Genomic DNA, 22855 nt, shown 5'->3' with positions numbered 1-22855 from the left:
TCAAAGAATGCGGTCTTTGATTGAAGAATGTTGTAAAATATCGTAACTGTTTTAGTTAATGAAACATCAACCAGACATCTTTGAGATTTAATTTGAAAATGTGCTGAACGCAATATATTTAACTCTAAGTTGATTATTGAATGTAAATTATTATATAGTAGACACTGATCCCGGTGCACAGCTTTCTCGCGATATAGTTCTTGCTAATCCGGATTTAAAGAAAGCTATAAGACTGAAAGGAAGTTTTCCTCAGTTCACTTCGTAAATGTCTTTTCCGGCACTTGATGGACACCCGGGGTGTTGTGTATGGCCCGACCGTAGTCTTTAACCTGCGAGTAATTGAAACTGGATTCTAGAACTAACCATAACTTCTTTATTACAGGACTGCAAAGGAGCGAATTGCGAATATGTACGTTCAGCGCCTACAAGGAACATCGATTCATGCGGATTCGGTATGTTAATACGATAATAACATTTATTTTTATTACCACGGTTTTGAAAAAAAGAGTTTTGAGAAAGGAGATTGTATGCATACCATTAATAGAGTTGAACATTTTAATAACCAGAATTCGTTGCAGATTTAAGTTAGCAACAGTACGACTAGTTCCCAAAAATCAGGTTTTTATAAAATAAAAACAGCACGTGCAATGTGCATGACAAGAATATACACATAGATTGTTTATTTGCAAAAAATAAGACGTGGATAAGAATACATTTATCGCCTCGACAGCGATATTTTCAAAGAAGGTACCGGTACCTACTTATAGCAAATTACCTTGAATTCCTTGATTATAATTCTAGATGCATAGGCTCGTTGCGTTCTTTTTGAATCTGTACTCTGTATTTAAGGGAATTCAATTACAATGTATCAAATAAATACGCCTCTACCTAAACCGTAGAGGAAACACCAACGTGATGTTGTGTTGAAAGTTCATACGTGTTATAAAAACATCGTTATAATAACTTAATGAATATTCATACAACTAAATTGATAGACGCGTCGTTATGACGGCTCAACCCGTTTGAAATGTTGCACTTAAGGAAGTGTCCGAACAACTTGTTGCAGTGAACGTATCTTATCGAAATTTTGTAACGTTGACATAATCTTGTGGTTAACACGCGTTAAAAATGTTGAATGGCCAGTCTGATGGCTTGGGGGAAGTATGTCTCGAACCAAGGCTGGTCATGTGAGCGGTACTAGTTTAATTTGAATCGAGATTCTTCGTTTCATCATCGGTAATCTACCTAATTATGCTTGGGCATGGTACTAGTCGTTTGGGGAATTTAGGATCTACGCTCGAATGCAGTAATGTAACACCGAATTTTTAACTTGTTTACCGGATAAATTGGTACTTTTCAACAGATAGTTGTTGATCCATAAATACATATCGAAAAACTAAAAGCAGCACTAAAATAGTGCTTACTGCATGCAACAAACTTCGAAAAACCAATTTGTAAAGATAGTTAGTAATACTGTTAAGATTCACAATTCCAATTCAAGTCTTTTTTTCAATTCTTGTATTTAAACCATTATTTTTCTTTAAAAAAAACATTATATTTCCCACAGCACAACGTGAACAAATGAACTTGGCTACGTCATTCCTCGACGGCTCTGCTTTATACGGAAGCTCAGAGAAGGAACTGCGTTCATTGAGGCTCTACGATGCCGGCAAGATTGACTTGGACTCATGCCGCAAGTAAGTGACCTTTAGACATGACATTATCTACTAATTAAAATCGGCCTATGTATTTAAATTTTTAATACATAGTACTACTGTATAACAGAGTGTGCAATTCAGCCGCTGGCAAAGAATTTGGGAGCTCATCTTTTCCATTGAGTACCTTACTACCTTACCTATACAGACCTACAGTCGTCATAGGTTTGACTCCAGCAAATTCATGTGAACCTACAAAACTTGGTGTCGTCCTAACTTTAATACAGGAATTATTTTGACGTCATTGCAAAATAGACCCTAACATACATTAGTACGAATCTTATATACCAATTTTATTCAACTATTTTATTGTAGTCTTTTATAGTTTTGTGTGCAACACAACGTTCCAACTGAAACTAATCGTCTTATTTATGATAGCAGCGATATTGTACGGTAATTGACTTAAATGTCAGATACGTTTTAGTTCTATTTTGAACACTAATTGGATTGATAGGATCGATAGTACTGATTGCAACAATGTAGGTCGTGAAGTGGTTGTAAATTAGTCTTACAATCTGAAAATCTGCACTTGAACATTTATAGGTCAGACAGTCAAGTTTTGAACTTTTACGTCAGCCCTACACTTCAAACAAAATTATTTTTATTGATCAATTAAAACGTTTGCTTTACTATAGTATAATTTAACTGTTTAAATTACTTTATACCTATAATCAGGCCTAAAAATAAATTCGAATAGGTACAAACACGGAAGAAAACAAACAAGTAATTAGATTGCATCACTGAATCCATTCCCATACAATACCGATCACAGATATTATAGAAACAGTGCTTTTAATGTGCGAAATTTTCCCATAGTTCGGTTTCTATTCAATATGTTCAATTGTACGTACATTCTGTTCATTAGCACTTACACGCAAATGTGACCGTATTTAGTCGAAATACGATTAACGTTAAAATAACTTAAACTTATTTTAATTAAATTTAAATTAAATTTAACGTTGCAAAAGACACCCTGTATAACCCACTTGAAACCTAACGGACACATACCAAAAAGATTTGACACACCAAAAAGAACTTAAAACTATTAAATTGTATGTACCCAAAAACCTTACGTGAAGATACTTAGCAATATTATTTTTTTATTGTATTAGAAAGATAAATAATTCTTTTAAGATTATTTTAATTTTAAAGTACTTAGTCAAATATTGAATTCAATCAATACTACAAATAGTGGCTTTTCAACACAAAGCTATAACGCTTAGGTGTCGTCATAAAATGGATTGTATGCAAATAAACCGTCAAAGTAACCTTGAGATGATTTGCATTCTCACATAGAGATTTCAATCTCTTACATATTTGCATTGGCAGCTATTGACTTTACAAGTGCGTGAGATGCGGCGAATTGAAATGATGGTGGGAAGGCCGTACGTCAGGAAACAGATGTTTTCATTCACTATAATTATATGATTCTATCATTTGATGGTAACTTGCTTATAAAAAGCTTATGTAAAGACAAGCAAAATAAGGATAGACATCGTTTGCTGAATAAGTCCACTCATTAAAATAACGATTATAAGCATTTAAGTGAACTTATGTCATTATCCCTGTATGGTTTGTTGCGCAACGTATCCTTATATGGAGAGACGGAACAAAATACTCGGTTGCGATCGATTTGGTGGATAGGTCAATTCTTGCATAAGAGTTTTTTGTGCTTTTCCATTACGATAAACAAAGCTACAAATGGTTCAAACACTTATTTGTGCACTGTACCTGTTCTTTATGTTCCTTATTATTTAACTCTATTCATAGTACCCAAGAGTGGCCAAGAGACATACCGAAACATCGGTCAAAATTTAAAACACCAATTTTCTAAGAAGCATCCTTTAGTACAAAACCAACCTCTATTTTGCTTTTTCAGATGCAACGACGGCTCTCCGACCGCACCTTTATACGCAGCTTTGTTGACGGAACACAACCGTATCGCCGGAGAACTTTACTCTTTGAACCCCTTCTGGGATGACACCACACTGTTCTTGGAGACCAGACGAGCTATGGCTGCTATTATTCAGCATATAACTTACAATGAATTCTTGCCTGTTCTGTTGGGAGAGGTAAGCATTTTGAACAAATCTTGTTAATCAAAGATGATCTGATTAACTTTATCCCAACTTCTTGAATCTACAATACCATAAAGACTCTCTAGTACCTACCTACTAAGAAATTTAGGCAACATTTTGTACCTGTATTTTTCTTTGGATTACAATGTGTTTCCTTGTTCCAGGTTGGTATGGCTAAAGCTGAACTGAAACTGACATCTTTGGGATTCTGGCGTGGATACTCCAGCGCTAACCGTGCTGGCGTCTATTCTGAACTCGTTGCCGTAGCACCCATCTTCCATGCTATGATGAATGAAAGATTGGTAAGTGTCTTATCATAGCCTCTTACTGAAGATAATGTTTAATTCTTAAATAGAATACTATCTTGATGTGTGTATTCAATTCTAAAATGTATTATGTGCTAGACAATATTAAAATCAATCATTCATTTATAGATTAACACCACCACCACTCTGGAAAGCCTGGTCCGCACCAGCGCCCAACACGTCTCCCGCTTTCAAGCTTCAGCTCAATGGGACTTGAACCGATCTCGTGACCATGGAGTGTCTTCTTACTTGAGAACCTTGAGGATGTGTGAACCTACTGCTAATGTTAAGACTTTCGGAGACTTCGCTAAGATGGGCTTCGATAGAACGCATCAGGAAATGATGGCTGATATGTATAAGTAAGGAACTGCTTTTGATCTTCTTCTCATGCAACCTAATTCTTTACGTGAAAATTGTTGCCAAAGATGTTGAAATAGGGAATAAGCATCAAGTGCTTTGCGTTTTTCAATAAGTGTATTTATGTATTTGTGTGCTTTTCAGGAGTGCCGATGATGTTGAACTGATGATTGGAGGTGCTATGGAGAAGCCAGCCAGCGGTGCTGTTGTCGGATCTACCATTGCTTGCGTCTTGGCTTTGCAGTTCGCTAGTTTGAAGAAGAGTGACAGGTAACAACAGTTTAATATGGAAATTAAAACAGTATTATTATACTTTGTTACGAATATTTTGTAACGAATTGATTGCTCTTCTAGGTTCTGGTATGAAAACGACCTGCCTCCATCATCGCTGTCTCCCGAACAACTTGGAGCTATCAGAAAAGTGTCTCTCTCGGGACTACTCTGCGGCGCACAAGATTCCATCACCAACATCCAACCCAAGGCTTTCGTGAAAGAGGATCCTTACTTGTAAGTTTAGGTTTATTATTCTCTCTATTTCCTCCTCATTTTTTTGTTATTTAACTTCTTGGTGTTGATGTGATATTATTATAAAGAACTGTTATTATTATTCTATTCACGCTTGAGGACTTTCTTCTTACGACCTCTTATTAACCAATTTGTTTTTCTCAGGAACGCTGGCCAGCATTGCTCTCAACATACCCGCTTGGAACTGTCTGCCTGGAGGGACGAAAGTGGAGCCAAGGCCGCTGAACAACTGTCGCAGGACATGCTTGCTACCGCCATTGAAAAGGCCAAGCAAGAGATGGCTGACAGGAAACGTTTGGAGTACATGCTTTGGGAGACACGTAAGTAACCAGTGTAGTAAACTTACTTTTATAGCAGTAGATTCCTTTTTTTATTTCTTTTTTATTTGTAAGCGCCAAGACCACAGTCCATGCCTTGTTGCGAGTTGGCACTATGCCTACTACTCAACTGATGGCAAAAAATGAAAAAACTGAAATGGTTGCATGATTTAACAAGAAGTACCTTTAACACAGTAATTCCGAATTGCTCACCTTTTCCAAGTCTTAGTTCCACTCGCTTACAATTTGCCTATTTTTGCCAGGTGGAGGAGCCGATCCCAAGTCACCAGTAGGAACAGCCGCGTCGTTCTCTAAGGCCAACAAATACGCCCTGAAACTCGCCAACACTTCGCTCTTCCTGGAGTTCGCTACCAATGAACTGCTCAACACCATCAACAGCGGGTGAGTTGAACTATAGCAAACTTTTGATTATATTCAGTTCTGCAACTTTAAAACCTTCTTAGTTTAAACTAACATACCTTTACATATCAATAATTCAAACCGTGATGCTATCCAATCATATCGTTTACTTCGAATCGTAGCGATAATGGCAACTAGGGTGAAGGCAACTTTTGAACGTATAAAAAAGATCCAATTTATTAAATGCTTTCCTTTATTTACAGACACCGTCGCAAGCGTCAGATCTTCGATGACTCTCTTGGCTTTGGCACATCAGACTTCGTAGACTCTCTACAATCCGTTGATATCAGCGGTTTCCTCGGAAATGACAACTCTGGACCCATCATTGAACCACAGTGTGATGACAAAGGACATTGCGACCCTGACAGTCCGTTCAGAACTTACACAGGATATTGTAACAATTTGAGGAATCCTAACCTCGGGAAGGGTCTGACGACTTTCGCAAGATTGCTGCCCCCTGTTTATGAAGATGGTAAGTCAAAAACAAAGAAAGATTATTTTTTAATAGTCATATTTTCTACTAAAAAAGTAATTGACGGCAATATTGAGACTATGACTTTGGGCGACCCTATCTTATCCGAAACTGTGATGTGGTCAGCAAATAAACCAATGGTTCAAAATCATTTATCACGGAATTTTATCTCTATCTGTTTCCAACTGTGTACTTCAGAATTTACAATAAAATTATTTTGTTTTTGTTCAGGTGTAAGCCGTCCTCGCATCAACTCAGTGGCTGGAACTCCTCTACCGTCTCCTCGTGTGGTATCAACAGTGATTCACCCTGATATTTCCAACTTGCACACTCGTTACACCCTCATGGTGATGCAGTTCGCGCAGTTCGTCGACCACGAGCTTACTATGACACCCATTCACAAAGGTAAGGACTTTACAAAAACATACTTAGTACGAAATCAAATTTAGATTTACAGTGAAAATAAGCAAAAACATCAGTGTTGCTTCATTGGGATTTAAAAGGGCATTAAATTTGACAACTTAATAAACAGCAATTGTATTTCATCTGGGAAAACAGAATGATGGATAATACTTAAATTCATTAAATTTCGTGATAGGTAAAATCAGAAATAGAAGAATTTTAACCATTTTTTATACTATTAGGGTTAAAAATGAGAAGACAGAAGTCTCAAAAATTTACAAGTTGAACAAAGTTTAGGAACAAATTCTATATACCCTTGTGCTATTGCAGGTTTCTTCGAGTCTATCCCCGACTGTCGTTCCTGCGACTCTCCTCGCACGGTCCACCCTGAGTGCAACCCGTTCCCAGTGCCCCGCGGTGATCATTACTACCCTGAGGTCAACGTCACTTCTGGAGAAAGGCTTTGCTTCCCCTTCATGAGGAGTTTGCCTGGACAGCAGCAACTTGGTGAGTATTATTAAAATGTAATTTTAATGCGACATAATGTTATAGAGTAAGATCCCAGAGCTGCCAGACCTACGTCATTTTAGCAAAGCTGAAATTTTGAGGATTGTTAGTATAAAGGGTCTGTTAAGAGGTATGCACATCCACTACCTTGAAAGCGGGGCCGTTTCTGAGGTAGCGCGGAGTGAAGGTGCGTAAAAAACGACCCAACCTACGTTATAGTAGCAAAGTTGGTTTTCAGATATGTTATTAATGATATTATGTAGAATTAAAATTGACTATTGCCAGACCGTTTCCCGGGGCCATTAATTCTGCCAGACGCCTTAAATGTTATTAAAAAATGAGGTCAACTACGTCATAGTAGCAAGCCTGAATTTTATATATGTTATTAAAGGTACAATTTTAAGACCCCCTGTATGCGGACAGACCATTCCGCAGGGCCCTTCGTCCCCTAGACGCCATTAAACTTTCCCTATGAGTGCGAGAGTAAGAGCATTATTCATACGCATAAATGAAAAACAATTGAATTAAAAAAATAAAAATTGAAAAATTATTTAATACTAACTGACCCGCGCATCTTTGCTTGCGTCACTTAAGAGAGATAGGTCAAAATGTTACATAAACGGGTTATGTAACATTTTTCACTGGTACTCTGCTCCTATTGGTCGTAGCGTGATGATATATAGCTTATAGCTTTTCTCAATAAATAGGCTATCCAACAGTAAAATATTTTTTTATTCGCACCAGTAGTTCCTGAGATTAGCGCGTTCACACAAACAAACAAACTTCTCAGCTTTATAAAATTAGTATAGATTAAAAGTACTTGGAATCACGCTACGACCAATAGGAGCAGAGTACCAGTGAAAAATGTACATAACCCGTTTATGTAACATTTTGACCTATCTCTCTTAAGTGACGCAAGCAAAGATGCGCGGGTCAGCTAGTATTCAATAATTTTTCAATTTTTATTTTTTTAATTCAATTGTTTTTCATTTATGCGTATGAATAATGCTCTTACTCTCGCACTCATAGGGAAAGTTTAATGGCGTCTAGGGGACGAAGGGCTCTGCAGAATGGTCTGTCCGCATACAGGGGGTCTTAAAATTGTACCTTTAATAACATATATAAAATTTAGGCTTGCTACTATGACGTAGTTGACCTCATTTTTTAATAACATTTAAGGCGTCTGGCAGAAGTAACGGCCCCGGGAAACGGTCTGGCAATAGTCAATTTTAATTCTACATAATATCATTAATAACATATATTATCTGAAAACCAACTTTGCTACTATAACGTAGGTTGGGTCGTTTTTTACGCACCTTCACTCCGCGCTACCTCAGAAACGGCCCCGCTTTCAAGGTAGTGGATGTGCATACCTCTTAACAGACCCTTTATACTAACAATCCTCAAAATTTCAGCTTTGCTAAAATGACGTAGGTCTGGCAGCTCTGGGATCTTGGTCCATTATAGAGCTGCTGCAACATCAATATCTCGCCATAACCGGTGTGTTACTACTGTTAGAACATTTAGAAATTAGAAAGAAGAAAATGAACCTACGGACACTTCCACAAAATAAACGACAGCAAAATCGATCAGGAATAATTAAATACAAGACCAATTAAGATCTACCGTAGCCGTGTCGTGACAACCAGATATTTGATTTGTATACACCAACGATGTCTGAGACAACAATATTTTGCAGTCCCAGAAACTCTAGTTACTTGTTGAAAGAGGCGCCTATCAATAATGTTCAATGTTCCTTATCCCAGGTCCTCGTGAACAAGTGAACCAGAACACAGCGTTCATCGACGCCTCCGTCATATATGGCGAGAATCCTTGCATCGTTCGCAAACTGCGTGGCTTCAACGGACGTCTGAACTCTACTACCAACCCTGCCAATGGCAAAGAACTGCTGCCTAGAAGCGACAGCCACCCTGAATGCAAAGCGGCCAGTGGATTCTGTTTCATTGCTGGTAAGTGGTGTTACACTGATCTTGAATGTCTAAAAATCATATGTATAAGGTATTACGACCCTTTACATTTGACTCAGCCAGTTTAGTCCCGAAATCCATCTACGAGCTTAAATTCCTATTAGAATTAAGTACATCAAAAGGTTGAGTTTAAAAAAATATATTTGTAATTGTTTTTTTTAACTCAACCTTTTCACAAACCACAAAAAATTACAAACAAGGGTAAATTTTAATTGGATGCCTTGAAGAGTCTGGTATCTAGGTCTTTTCATTATGCTCCAGTTAAAGCACCAAATTGTGAAGGTATTCACAAAAACTATATTATCAGACATATTTAATTTACGATAGTCGTCCAATTCTAGGTGACGGTCGTGCCTCAGAGCAGCCCGGTCTTACCGCCATCCACACAATCTTCCTGCGTCACCACAACCGTATCGTCGAAGGTCTGCGTGGAGTCAACCCTCACTGGGACGCCGACCAGCTGTTCGAGCACACGCGTCGTATCGTCGCCGCTACATTCACTCACATCATTTACAACGAGTTCTTGCCTAGACTGCTGTCATGGAACGCTGTCAACTTGTATGGATTGAAGCTGTTGCCTTCAGGTATTTTGCAAAACTGGTTAATCTGCAGGGATTTAGTTTAGAAATTCTATAAAAAAACTTAATAATACATAATTTAACACAGTTAAGATGAAAATTTTATACATATTCTTATACTCAAGAAATAGATTTTTATAATTACACAACAAGGAAGAAAATAGTAGGCACAAGAGGTCGTTATAATTCCACCACCAAAATAACCAAAATTCTTTTTTCCAGGCTACTACAAAGAATACTCTCCTACATGCAACCCGTCAATCGTAACTGAGTTCGCTGCTGCGTCATTCCGTTTCGGTCACTCTCTGCTCCGTCCACACTTGCCCCGTCTGTCTCCTCAGTACCAGCCCGTGGAGCCACCAATTCTGCTCAGAGACGGATTCTTCAGGCCTGACATGTTCATGAACGTGAGTACTCTAGTGTCATAAAAGCTGTACATTAAAATATTCTAAGAAAGCTTATTAAGCTTGTGAGGAAACCCTTAAGATATCTTAAAGGGGAGTTAAGGTTAGACAATGAACTATTGGAATGGACTATGTTAATGGACCCAAGAGAACTCTATTAAAATAATTTAACATTTTATTTTTGTTTTAGCACCCACCTATGGTAGACGAATTAATGCGTGGTATCGCCTCAACTCCTATGGAAACCCTCGACCAATTCATCACTGGAGAAGTCACCAACCATCTGTTCGAGGACCGTCGCATTCCCTTCTCTGGTATCGATCTAGTCGCCTTGAACGTGCAAAGAGCTAGAGACCACGGAATACCCAGTTATAACAACTACAGAGCACTTTGTAATCTGAAGAGGGCCACTACTTTTGATGATTTGGCTAGAGAAATCCCTGATGAAGTTATTGCCAGGTATGTTCTTTACAGACTATATTAAACAGACTAACTCGTATGGATATTTTGAACGACAAAACAAGTTTTCTCTAGATTGTTATTTCTGGAACACAATAGAAAATTTGAATGCATTTAGGCAAAATCTTAATTGAATTTTTATCTGCAGGTTCAAGAGGATATACGCCACAGTTGACGACATCGATCTATTCCCCGGTGGTATGAGTGAGAGGCCGCTACAGGGAGGTCTTGTTGGACCTACCTTTGCCTGCATCATCGCCATCCAGTTCAGACAGCTGAGGAAATGCGATCGTTTCTGGTAAGACTGATTCACAATCCACAATGTATTGAACACTTTTGGAATTTATAATGGAACAAACACAAATTTCAAAGAGAACCTACTCTAGAGAATTTAACTTGATATTCATTTTGATATTTTTTAGGTATGAAAACGACAACCCTGGAGCCAGATTCACCGAACAGCAACTGGCTGAAATTAGGAAGATCACTTTGTCCAAACTGATGTGTGACAACTTCGACCACCCCGGTGACATTCAGAGGGCCGCTTTCGACTTGCCAAGCAACTTCTTGTAAGTATAGTATAACATGAAATAATTAAAAAAGAATATAAAATTGTGGTTACAAACCAAAGACTTCATGAGTCTCAGATTAAGTAACCCATTACTGTGAACAGTCTCACTGTTGATCTTTGATAACCCAGAATGATGGAGGTTATAGGGTCGAAGTTACAGTTACAGTGGTATTCGTACAAAAATAAGCTCTAATATCACATTTTATTATTCAGGAACCCACGTGTGCCATGTTCATCGCTACCTCAACTGGACCTGTCAGCTTGGCGCGAGAGCTCGGCTCAAGGCTGTCTCATCGCCGGTCGTTCTGTAGCCGTCGGAGAGTCCGCATTCCCATCACCTTGCACATCGTGTATCTGTACCACTGAGGGGGTAAGTTTTTTTACCAATTCTGTCTTTACAAAAGTTCTAGCTGTTATAATATTTATTGCTTCTGGTCCGGCCCCTCGGTACAAAAACGCTTGACATAACTTACTTTGAACTATTTAAATCTCGCATCCGCGAGGTGACCACTTTCAACTATTAATAAATTATGTATGAAAAAATTGATCAGCGCCTCTTACGAATTTTGCAAGAACTAATTTCTTTAAGTAATATTATTATGTCAAACGCTACTGAAGCGTAAGTTAATAAGAATGAGCTAACATAAGTTGTGGTTTACAGGCTCAGTGCGCGTCTCTGCGTATCACGGACTGCGCGCAGCTGCACCGCGAGTGGCCGCGCGACGCCGTGCAGCGCGACGACGTGTGCGCCGCGCAGTGTGGCGCCAGCGCCGCCCCAACAAGCCCCGGCGCGTCTCGCCCCCCGCGCAGGCCCAACATCAACTTTAACTTCCCCGACCTCTCGCCCTTCGTCGCCAAGTGAACCCGCTCATAATGCGGCCTAGTTCCGTGACTCAGTGAGGGAGGTAAACGTCCTCCAAGAAAAAAGACATTGGATATTATACTGTAACTCTAAGTGAAAAAAGTTTAAAGTCGGTCCGCGAGCGGCCGGTCTTTCTACTTACCGGCTCCTGTGCGGACTCGTAGGAGCTTCGTCGCAGTCGAGTAGACTTATCCCGGTGGCAAATCTTCATCTTTTCGCTCAAAAGTAAATTATATACTCGACCGTCGGGATAAATCTATTCGACTTTGCGGTGATTCCTCTTTGATGAAATTATTTTTTTACTGGCGACGTCCGATTTTATATTTATTAGTGTTCGTGTAGATGCGTGTAATTGTAAATAAAAATAGAATAAAGTGCAGCTTAAAATATCGAACGTTTAATAAAGACAAGAATACAAAGTTGTCGATCGTACCGTTTAACGTAGAGTTACCATTACAGATTACCCAGACACGAAATATATTTACAAATTAGTCACAACGCTATTTACCTTTATATTTGCTTGACTGATTGTGACGTCTCATATCTTTATATATACTTAGTTTTAGTAACCTAAGTTCTTAATTAGATAAATCCTAAGGACGTCTGTAGCCGCCAAAAGCTACGGCGCCAAATGATGAAACAAAAATATGTACAAACGCTGTAGCTTAGAAAATGCTATCTTTTGTTTAGTTCTATTTTCTAAATTTCAGTAGTTTGATTAAATAATATAGTTGGATTACACCTAAGTTTCGTTCTCTTCTTATATTTAAATAATGAGGTAACTTTATACAAACATTATTTTATAACTTCTCTAATGTTTATTTGAAACCTTGTTATAAGTCTTCACATTTACATTTTAAATTGTGTATCAAAATCGTGATATTGTTTGAATTAGGTACATATATCGTAAAATGTTTGAATATAAAATGTTGTGAAAAACAACATTCTAGATAAACAGTCACAAGATATTTATTTCAGTCTAAAATTAAATCAAAAATGTCAACAACATTGTGATTTAAAAAATAAACTTTAATACCTAGACTGTAAGTATTTACAATTTATTAGAGGTGACGAGATTTTTTAATATTTCGAAGTATTTATGGCCATCAATAGCTTTAATCGATGGAGTGAAGTTTAAAGCATACTTCAACAATATTGTGCTTATCACAGTAATATTTACTTGTGGTGAATCACAGATTACCCGACCAATGTTACCATACCATAATATTATTATATTAATGTTTGTAAATGTAATATTGAACATTTATGCATACCATTATAATCCATATTTGAAAAGAAGCTGCAGCCAAAAGTTAGTCTCGAATAATTTTACACATATTGTATCTAGCTCACTATGAATAATTAAATTCACTGCCTAGTTGTGCCTAGGGATATAAGTTCTTGTAAATTATTTTGTATTATATTGGATTAATTAAGCATAATACAATTTGTAGTTGTAATTTTAGTTTTACGAAATGAAATCTCACCTAAGCAACAAAAATTGAATATAAATATTTTTTATTTACAATGTGGTTTTATTTATGCTTTCGTTTCTTGATATATTACTATTACTAGTTACTATTACCACTACTTTTATAATGGAGACAGACACTAATAAGACACTTAGTTTACGTTTACATGAATGATAAATATAACATTAAGCTTGAATATATGAATACTAGACATAGATAATCCATCGAAGTACATAAATATCTTATTTTAAGTATATAAATAGACTTATATTAAGTTACAGAGCCAATGTTACTTTACATGTTGCAGCTCTAAACTACTCTATTATACTCTTAGGTAGAATTAAACTGCATAAAATATTTACAAATCACTTTATTTTGTTGCATATCAAGTCTATTTAGTTCCTTTTTACAATAAATACATTAGGTCTGAGTATAAAAAATTGGTGTTGCGTAAAAATAAACAACACAAACTCTTAAAATTTACCTTGAATACTTAAAAGTCTTGATTTTTCAGGCTAGTCCCCCCTTAAGTTCATATACACATGGCCTGGTGACACAAACACCACACAACAACAATGGTGATGTCACCAAGAATCCAATTTAGATGCAATGTCACTGACCCTCTTTATCCTGCAACAAAAAAATATTATTCTCTTATTATTGCCTTCATTATGCGAAACTTTTGATATGATTTTGTCCTAGGTTGTTACTGCAGGTGCGCTAACCAGGTGGTAAGTAATCGTAACCTACAACCCTTTATGGTATAGAGATTAGTGGCAGACATGTCAAATTATTGTGATCCACAAAGTAGTTTAAAGTCTAGTTATAATTTGTGATAATAGTTTTTATGCTGTTAAAAGTTTCTGCAACGGATAAAAGCCTAAATAAATATGAATTAAATCAGGTATAATGACCTCATGGAAAGGGAAGTGGTATCAGTTGGCCGCGACCTCCTTGAACCCGTTGACGACGGGCGCGTGGTCGTTGCTGCGGCGCCACAGGCCGTACACGCGGCCCGGCACGCCCTGCCACAGCCGCACCGTGCCGTCCTCGCTGCTCGTGGCGTACAGCTCGCCGTCCGGCGACCACCGCACGCAGTGCACCGGACCGAAGTGACCCTTGTTCGACTCTGCAACAATAACAAAATATAATTATTACTTTTGATTTTTCTAACCACCACCACACACTACACTAATCGTGTCCCTATTCTGTGAGCTAACCGATTGCGAAACATAGCGAGGTTTTGTAACAGCAATCACTGGATTCCACGTCGCGGATAATTTGGAGCCGTCTAAAATTATTACTATTAAACATAATTTTATTGTTTCATGTTTAACATGCCTGATTTTCACAGTAGGAGTAATATCCGATACAATGATCGATGATTACAATAACCTGTTATAAAGATTACGATCAATGTACACGATATGTTACCATACAAGTCACGATGACATAATTTTGCAACAATTTCCCCAAAAGTACATTATATTTCGTAGTAGATTCATTAGACTTCTAATCGAAGACAAAAAGAAATGTACTCTTTTACATATACGTAGTTAACTTAGTTTTGATTGAAAAGATAAATGATTTAATTTTAATTTTACACTTACACTATTCATATGTTGTTTTTTTTTATACGGAACATTTTATGATAATATTTCTAAAACGTGCTTACCCAATTCAGTTCCAGTGTTGTAGTCAAACTTGTATACTTTAAGGTTCTCTCCGCCGCAGACGAAGGTGGCACGGCTGGGTGCTAGCGACGCCGAGTAGCAGTTAGTTGGCACTGAGAACTCACGCATCTTGCGCATCGTGTCCGAAGAGTAGAATGATACGTTGGTACCTAGAAAATTTAATACATTTATTATTATTATTTAGTAGTTGTACATTAATATACTAACCGTCTTATTCATAAAAATATATCAAGTTATGAAAGGCTTATAATTATAAAATGTTTTGTTTCATCCACTCCTTAGCGAAATGAAAAAGAGAAAACATATTATAGAAGCTTTTTAACTAAAATAGGTTTATAATGTGTTTATGTGAATAAGAGGGTTATACTTTATTTGTATGTGCAGAAGATATACATTAAATACGGATCCAGCTCCAAAAGTCACTATACAACTCGAAATGTTCATAACTTCTTTATTACAAAATTTTAATGAATACCTGAACTAAATCAGGCAGAAATTGTTGGAATTAAACATTTCGATCAATGAAAAATGTTTTTCCGGTGGAATAATAAGTATGCATGCCCCAGAATATAGGGCTTTGAAAATTGAATATGATGAACGACTTTTGGAGCTGACTGAACAATGTAGGTGAATGTACATAAGTAGGTATAAATTGCTCACAAAAAAAATCCTCTAACTCAAATGCTTGCTACTTAGTACATTTTATGATTATTATTTTAATTTTTATAATAATAATGAACTTATTGTATAACTGTAATCTATACTAATATTATAAAGCTGAAGAGTTTGTTTGTTTGTTTGTTTGTTTGTTTGTTTGAACGCGCTAATCTCGGGAACTACTGGTCCGATTTGAAAAATTCTTTCAGTGTTAGATAACCCATTTATCGAGGAAGGCTATAGGCTATATATCATCACGCTACGACCAATAGGAGCAGAGTACCAGTGAAAAATGTTACAAAAACGGGGAAAATTATGATTCTCTTATGTGACGCAAGCGAAGTTGCGCGGGTTAGCTAGTTAACTATAGTAGTGACTCGATAATTATATGCCAATTTCCTAATAATCTATTCCATAAAGATAACAGGAAGGTAAAAGCGGGACTATTAGTGATTCTGCGTCACAATATTTACGTCAAATCAAAGGCCACATTTTGTTTTGATAAACAAAATAAGGAAAAGTCGATACAAATAAAGGTCAGTCATTATAATGTTTTAGTCACGCCGCACAGATCGGATCTACGCAATATTTATTTGACCCCTAACACTATTATTAAGATGTTGACATCTCGTATAGAAGGACATTGCATAAGAACACTTTCGAACAATATTTTATTTTGCGACTTGCCTACATAAATTGATTTGTCTCTATTTTCAGGGCAGTAGAAAGATAGCATCGATCATGAAGTCCCAGGTTCGATTCCCATGTCGGGCAAAAAGTGTGATTGGTATAATAGTAGCAAAGAGTTTGATCACATGCTCGGTATATTGTAACAGACTCGCCTCCTAACAATTGAGACCAATAATATTTATTGCGGAACTTCTACACATCGTCTTATACCTTCGAGTGTCTTATGCCCATGATGTTATGTCAGTAAATTAAATCATAAAATATGTCGTTATACATACTTTAATAACCATATGATTAGAATAATTAAAATGTACACACCCTCTATAATTCGCTGTTTATTACTTGCCGTACTATAATTGTATAGCTACCTGTATTTACGCAAGAGCAGGTGTGTTTTAATACAATAATAAATAAACCAACCTTGAAATAAAATAGTGATACTATTATGTATCAGGGTCAATCGACTACAACTTATTAGATACGTCACTATAAAGGTAGGACTACATTAGGCCGACGTAAACGACACTTCGGAATGATAACACATTTACACTTCATTGAAAAAAAATGCGTAGAATTTTATGGAAAATCAGATTGATGTCCATGTACACACCACCATACTTCATAATATTAGGTCGGGGAAAAAGTCTTCGCATAATAGTATGTATAAACTTGTAATAAAATCTTTTCTCTACACAGAAAAGCTCGATACTTGGGTACCTCGCGAGCTCACTGAAAGAAACCTAATGAACCGTGTACTCATTTGTGATTCTTGAAGCCAAAGAGATTTTATTACAAGTTCATACATACTATAATGCAAAGACTTTTTCCCCGACTTGATATACATTTCAAATATCGTACTAGTATGCCTCTTGGAATTGATTTAAAATATATTAATATTACAAAAAGGTATGAAATTATTGGATGCTTACCATGTGCTACTGTCAATATCGCGCCATCCCTTGATAGTTCTAAACTGTTTGGAATGGTCGGGAATTCTACTTTCTGGACCTCCTGGAATATTAGAAACAATACATTAGTTGATTATTATTTAATAAAGTGTCATTTGTTTAAGTGTTGATTCGTATACACACATATTTTAAATGATTATCAGGTACCAAAACTACCCAACATTACTGAACCTATTCAAAAGCTTTAACACTAAAAGTAGTCTATAAACGATTAGAATATGCTATATTTATTTGGTGAACACGTTAAAACTTTCGGGAGTTATTTACCCTGAATCAAACGCGCAGATCAAAGTTACTCATCAAATGGAGTCTTAGTTTTAAAACGTATGTACGTGTTATTTATTTATTTCGTATTTAATCGCTTCGAAGTCCACAGACAATCTCATTAGAATAAATGTCAGTAATTTAGCTAGTGTCACATCATCGCCCACGCTCGGCGAGTAATCCCCAAGTTACCTATTAACCTTTTTGTGTGGGCGTCATCGTATCACAAAAATAGAGTACTGCGCGGTAAGGACATTGATTTTATAAGCAACGTACCAACACTTTTCCTTCGTTAAGGCTTTTCAAATTTACGACATCTTTGAAAAAATCTCTTAATTGAGTGTAAAGAAAATCGTTTAATTTTATTGCAACGTTTAGATGGATTAAGCACAATTTAAATTAGTCAGAAGAACAGTGATTGTCTTACTAAGTCCTAATTTATACTTGTTAATGCCGTTTTATAAGTAAGTATGGCTTTAAATATTTTGCGTACAAATTTCATATGTTTCACAACCAAAACAAAAGGTCTGTATGACATTTTTATACGCATTCTGATAGTGTAGACGTCCTTCGAATTCCGATCGAAAGCCGTACAAGAGGTAGTAATGTCGTGTGGATACACCAAATATGCCCAAATTGTCAAAAGTGAAAAGTGGCTTCAGAACAATTTATTAGATTATTATTCAATACTTTAAAAATAAATTGTAATTTCGAAACCTCCACTCGAAAAACAACGAAAATAAAATTAAATCGTCTCGTACCTAACATAGGATATTTAGCAGGAAAATAATTTGAAAACATGGGTAAAAAACGTCAATTAATGATCTTTTTAATTCCTAACTCTAATTGCTAAGTAATTGTGATGGAAACTGGTAAAAGTTAGTAACAAATATAAAGGTACTTATAGTATGTCATTGTATTAAAGTATTGATTAGTTTACCTGTCCGCTATTACGATCCCAGACTCGCATTGTGAGGTCATCGCTCACGCTGACTATGCGTGAATTGTGTAGAAACACTGCATGTCTGATGCTACTCGTATGTGCGCTGAATTTCTCCAGAGCTGTGGACAACACAAAACAATATATTAAAATCAAATAACGAGAGAACGGCTTCCAGAAAAATCAAATGTATTGCCTAATTTGCTTGGCAATTTTGATATTTTCACCATTTTTTTTTTCTATACCAAAGTAGAAAGCTTTCGTCTTATAAAAAAAATATTTAAGTTTGTATTTTCACAGGTATTTATTATGTAGAGTGAGATTTACTGTTTTACTCCACTTTTACTTTTTCCAAAAAAAGGTATTTACGACGATACATAGGTACACATATACAGTTTAGATTATTATTTAACGAAAGTTAATTTTACACAAATATATTTAGGTACGTAAATTAGACACTCCACAAACAGTCCAATAATCCTATTATAATCGGCTGTTTCAGATTTGGCCAGTGACGCGATAATCTTGTTGAATGATAATCGATTTACGGTACTCGAGAGGCGAATAGTTTAAGGTCGTATACAGGACAAAGGTAATTATTGCTTTCTGTAAACCAGTATCACGTTATGAGGTCAGTTCACTGAGTAATGATTTAATGATGAGGAAGAAATTAATTGGTAAACTTATTAAGTAATTTACAGCAACCGAAATTTCGTAAGGCAGTGAGTTTGATGAAGACTTGGTAGTTTTTTTACAACCAATGCTTAAGCCTTGTTTCACTGCCTCTTAATATTTCTCAAATAGCTTATCAGAAATTATCTTGTTTTGATGCATGATTATTGTTAGTTTATTTTTAGCAAAAAGTTTACATGACACTTATTTGTAACCTGTGAAACTGGCCCTTAGTTTACTACATAATGCTCCCCTGGGGCAACTATGGGCACGTAAACTTTACCCTGGCCAATATCTACATAAGATTTATTACAGTTACTGGCGATAATAAAAATACTGAGAAAAAGAAAAATATATTGAGGTACTTACGTCCAGCTTCAGGTTTGCTTAAATCAAAAACTCTAATAAGTTTCTCGTTGCTGGCAGTGAGCAGGAGCGTGTCGTCGGCGTTGAAGTTGACGCTCTTCACTATGTGCTCGTGATCGAATGTGTGTACCACTTCACCGTACCGCGCGTCCCATAGTTTTGCTGCAAAATAAAATTTTGGTAAGAAAATATATTAGTTGATACTATTGATAAATCATTGTCAACTTATGGAACACATTTTTTTGCCGGTCGTCGTGGCTGCAACGTCACTATCATCGCACCGGGTTTTGTGGATTGATAATGACACTTTCTGCCTATGCTTTAGCACCCCTCGAAAGGGAATTGTCAGAAAATAATCTGCAAGCACTACCATTATACATCCAATGGGTGTTGCCAATGGTCTTCATGTTGTAAGGGCTACTTTAGGGTTGACCATGACTTTAGTAACAACATAATAGAAATCATAGTTTGCTTGGTGATGGAAACCATTGTGAGGAAATCTTTACGCCTCAATGCAGATGCTACACTTGGCCAACATGCTTTTTTATGACAATTAAATTAAATTTTGGTAACAGCTTGCCAAAATGTAATAAATACAAATAATATAATCAGTCTATCGCCGCTATATTGACGATACGACCATTCGGTTCTATGGTAGTGGTCTCCACACTATCATTGCATTGTATATCAGGGTTTTGATTTCCGCACAATGACCCAGAAATATTTTGTGTTTAAGTATATTTGCAATGTTTTATCACCACATGAATGAAAATGCCATTTAATTGACACTGGCCTTAATAGAATTGTAGTTAGATTAGCTATAGATCTTACAGGCCTGATTGAAACTGAACTGTCAAAATGTCTGGTAACAAATAAGGTACCAATCAATAAATCAGCCTAGCCTTTCTTCCACCTATGTTGGAGTTGGCTTTCAGTCTCACCAGCTGCAGCTGCATACTAGTATTAGTTAGTAGTTATTAAGGTACCATAAACCTTTAAATGTTAATCGGGCATACAACCTGTGTCTACTATTATGATAATATAATCTTCCTATTATATCATTTTATGTTTACCTCAATCTATTTTTATTAAAATGAGGAATATGGACTGTTTATCTGTTGTAATGCTGCAAAAAGTATTTCACCTTGCATCATTCAATCAAACAGGAATTTATGTAATGGTGAGAAATGATTAAAGGTCATTTATAAGAAGTGTGATGTAGGTATTATTAAGCTCCAATGTCTTAAGGACAATATAATGGACAAAGATATTTGCCAGATCATAGATGGGAGAGTCTAGAATGGCAGATTTCTATTGGTCAAAAGGATCTTCAACAAGAATTTGTGAGTTCTTGGGTGTTTAGTTCCACAGAGCAGGTTTAAGGGGGGTCAAAATAGTAAACTACTTGTGTTTGTTCTTACCTGAAAAGTCAGCAGCACCACTGGCAGCAAGATTAGCATTTTGAGTCAAAGCAACCCCCCACACGGCTCCTTTGTGACCCTCAAATGTGCCAATCCAGTCACCTGTCTCACCTTGCCGCAACATGGGCTTGCCATCTAAAAAGGAATTAATAGTGTTTACCAACCACTAATACACAATACTCAAAAGAAATTGGTAATTTTATATAATATTTTTATTATTATAAATCAAATATATAATTTAGTAATAAAATTGATGTAATAAATTTCACTGATGTTGGAGCAATTGATTTCAAAATATATAATTTCAAAATTGCCCATTTCCCATTTTTATACAATTTTAATTAGAAAGAATGGTTTCCTAATATTTATTGTTACTCCCAAATTCTGAGTACACCTGCCACAGAGAATAAATAAGTAATAAACACAGTAAAGAACACTTTAGCATCTACTAACAAACATTATAATGAAAACTAGGTCAAATAGTATTCATTATAAAATTGAATGAAAACCTATAAAATGTGTTTCCAAAAAGCCTGTCATAGTGATTTTGTAAACACAGAGGCTGTGATAATTGATAAGATTGTAATTATTTGATAATAGTGCATACAATATGCAAATAATGCATAATTTATGATAATAATATTACATTCACATTCTTATGTATTGTTATCAAGAATGGGGTCCTCAACCAAACTGACAAAGCACAAGTGTTATCACTCAATTGCACTCACACAGCATGGTGAAAAAGCCAACTCATTATAATGAGGATAATCTAACACAAATAGATTGTCAACCTTCAAGTTAAACTGACTCAACCACTTGTACAACATGTTTTATGAAAGAAACATACCTCAAGATTGTGTACATAAAAGAACAATAGCAGGAAGGGACACTTACATAATGTTATTGACTATTTTCCTTTTATGGAACATATTGAAAGTTACTTAGTAACATGTTTACAAGCCCTTCCATAAAGTAAACATTAATGTCAAGTACTCTGACAAACCTTGAGCAGGCACAAGGTGACCCACAACAGGTGAAATGTCAACATTCAACATAGGAACAAAAATTTCATACAACAATTCATATGTACACAAACGTATGGAGCTTGTAAGTCATGCTGTGATACGTGAATAAAAAGCACGAGCGCGGCCATCAAGGCGAACAGCTGAGGAAACTACGAGCGGATACTCAAGGTACTTCCTGCATGTCCGGAAAGAGAAGGTCACAACATGCATAGAATGCACGCCGGCCGAGCGGATAGCTCCACACAAACAAGAAAAGTGAAGGCCTTTCGAACACATCTCGTCACCAACATCTGTCACGCTTAATCACTACGCCAAGACCCGAACACACTTGAAAGTCTTCCACCCAAATATAGGCCAAGGCGAAAGGGCACACTGATTACAAATTAGTCGTCAAAACTCACCTTTGCAGGCCGAAATTAAATAATACCCATCTTTTGTAACGTCACTAAAATCCAAATGCACGACTGGTCTAGTATGGCCACCGCATGTGAGAGGAACTTGCTTGAAAGTTGTCATTTTGTTACTTAATTTTGTGTATTGTACTTTTTGAAAATAAAACTAATTATCTTTGTTGTTAACTAAAAATTAACCTAATGAGTCTGATCGTACTGAATGTTGACAATCGACTGACGGAAAAGTGTAAGTGAGTATTGCTATAAACTTCTACTAAAACTACCAACTCAGTGTCATTAACCCATTATTCTTAGCTTGTGTTTAAACGAA

General features: G+C 36.4%; 2 protein-coding genes across 2 annotated transcripts in view; one reads left to right on the top strand and one right to left on the bottom strand.

The window, feature by feature from the left end:
• Positions 1 to 13474, top strand: part of LOC142974946 (uncharacterized) — a 42022-nt gene extending 28548 nt beyond the window's left edge. The window contains exons 5-24 of the mRNA XM_076117524.1: positions 383 to 452; positions 1568 to 1697; positions 3595 to 3787; positions 3958 to 4095; positions 4228 to 4457; positions 4600 to 4725; positions 4810 to 4962; positions 5125 to 5300; positions 5561 to 5699; positions 5921 to 6189; positions 6421 to 6594; positions 6922 to 7098; positions 8865 to 9068; positions 9428 to 9670; positions 9887 to 10071; positions 10259 to 10527; positions 10676 to 10825; positions 10950 to 11096; positions 11312 to 11468; positions 11760 to 13474. Coding sequence (XP_075973639.1) covers positions 383 to 452; positions 1568 to 1697; positions 3595 to 3787; positions 3958 to 4095; positions 4228 to 4457; positions 4600 to 4725; positions 4810 to 4962; positions 5125 to 5300; positions 5561 to 5699; positions 5921 to 6189; positions 6421 to 6594; positions 6922 to 7098; positions 8865 to 9068; positions 9428 to 9670; positions 9887 to 10071; positions 10259 to 10527; positions 10676 to 10825; positions 10950 to 11096; positions 11312 to 11468; positions 11760 to 11960 — 3531 coding nt within the window. The 3' untranslated portion in view covers positions 11961 to 13474. The remainder of the gene's footprint in view (positions 1 to 382; positions 453 to 1567; positions 1698 to 3594; positions 3788 to 3957; positions 4096 to 4227; positions 4458 to 4599; positions 4726 to 4809; positions 4963 to 5124; positions 5301 to 5560; positions 5700 to 5920; positions 6190 to 6420; positions 6595 to 6921; positions 7099 to 8864; positions 9069 to 9427; positions 9671 to 9886; positions 10072 to 10258; positions 10528 to 10675; positions 10826 to 10949; positions 11097 to 11311; positions 11469 to 11759) is intronic.
• A 312-nt stretch (positions 13475 to 13786) lies between these two features.
• Positions 13787 to 22764, bottom strand: wmd (serine-threonine kinase receptor-associated protein wmd). Its single transcript, XM_076117525.1, has 8 exons — positions 22534 to 22764; positions 21105 to 21239; positions 19687 to 19845; positions 18646 to 18767; positions 17403 to 17484; positions 15108 to 15275; positions 14347 to 14561; positions 13787 to 14062 (listed from the first exon to the last, which is right to left on the bottom strand). The coding sequence occupies exons 1-7, from the start codon at positions 22646 to 22648 to the stop codon at positions 14368 to 14370; spliced, it is 975 nt and encodes a 324-aa protein (XP_075973640.1). The 5' UTR covers positions 22649 to 22764; the 3' UTR covers positions 13787 to 14062; positions 14347 to 14367.
• Between the last annotated feature and the right edge of the window lie 91 nt (positions 22765 to 22855).

This window comes from Anticarsia gemmatalis, chromosome 8 (genome assembly GCF_050436995.1).
Source record: "Anticarsia gemmatalis isolate Benzon Research Colony breed Stoneville strain chromosome 8, ilAntGemm2 primary, whole genome shotgun sequence".
Lineage (NCBI taxonomy): Eukaryota > Metazoa > Arthropoda > Insecta > Lepidoptera > Erebidae > Anticarsia > Anticarsia gemmatalis.
Note: the sequence above shows the minus strand (reverse complement) of the source record. Positions and strands in the feature narration are given on the sequence as shown.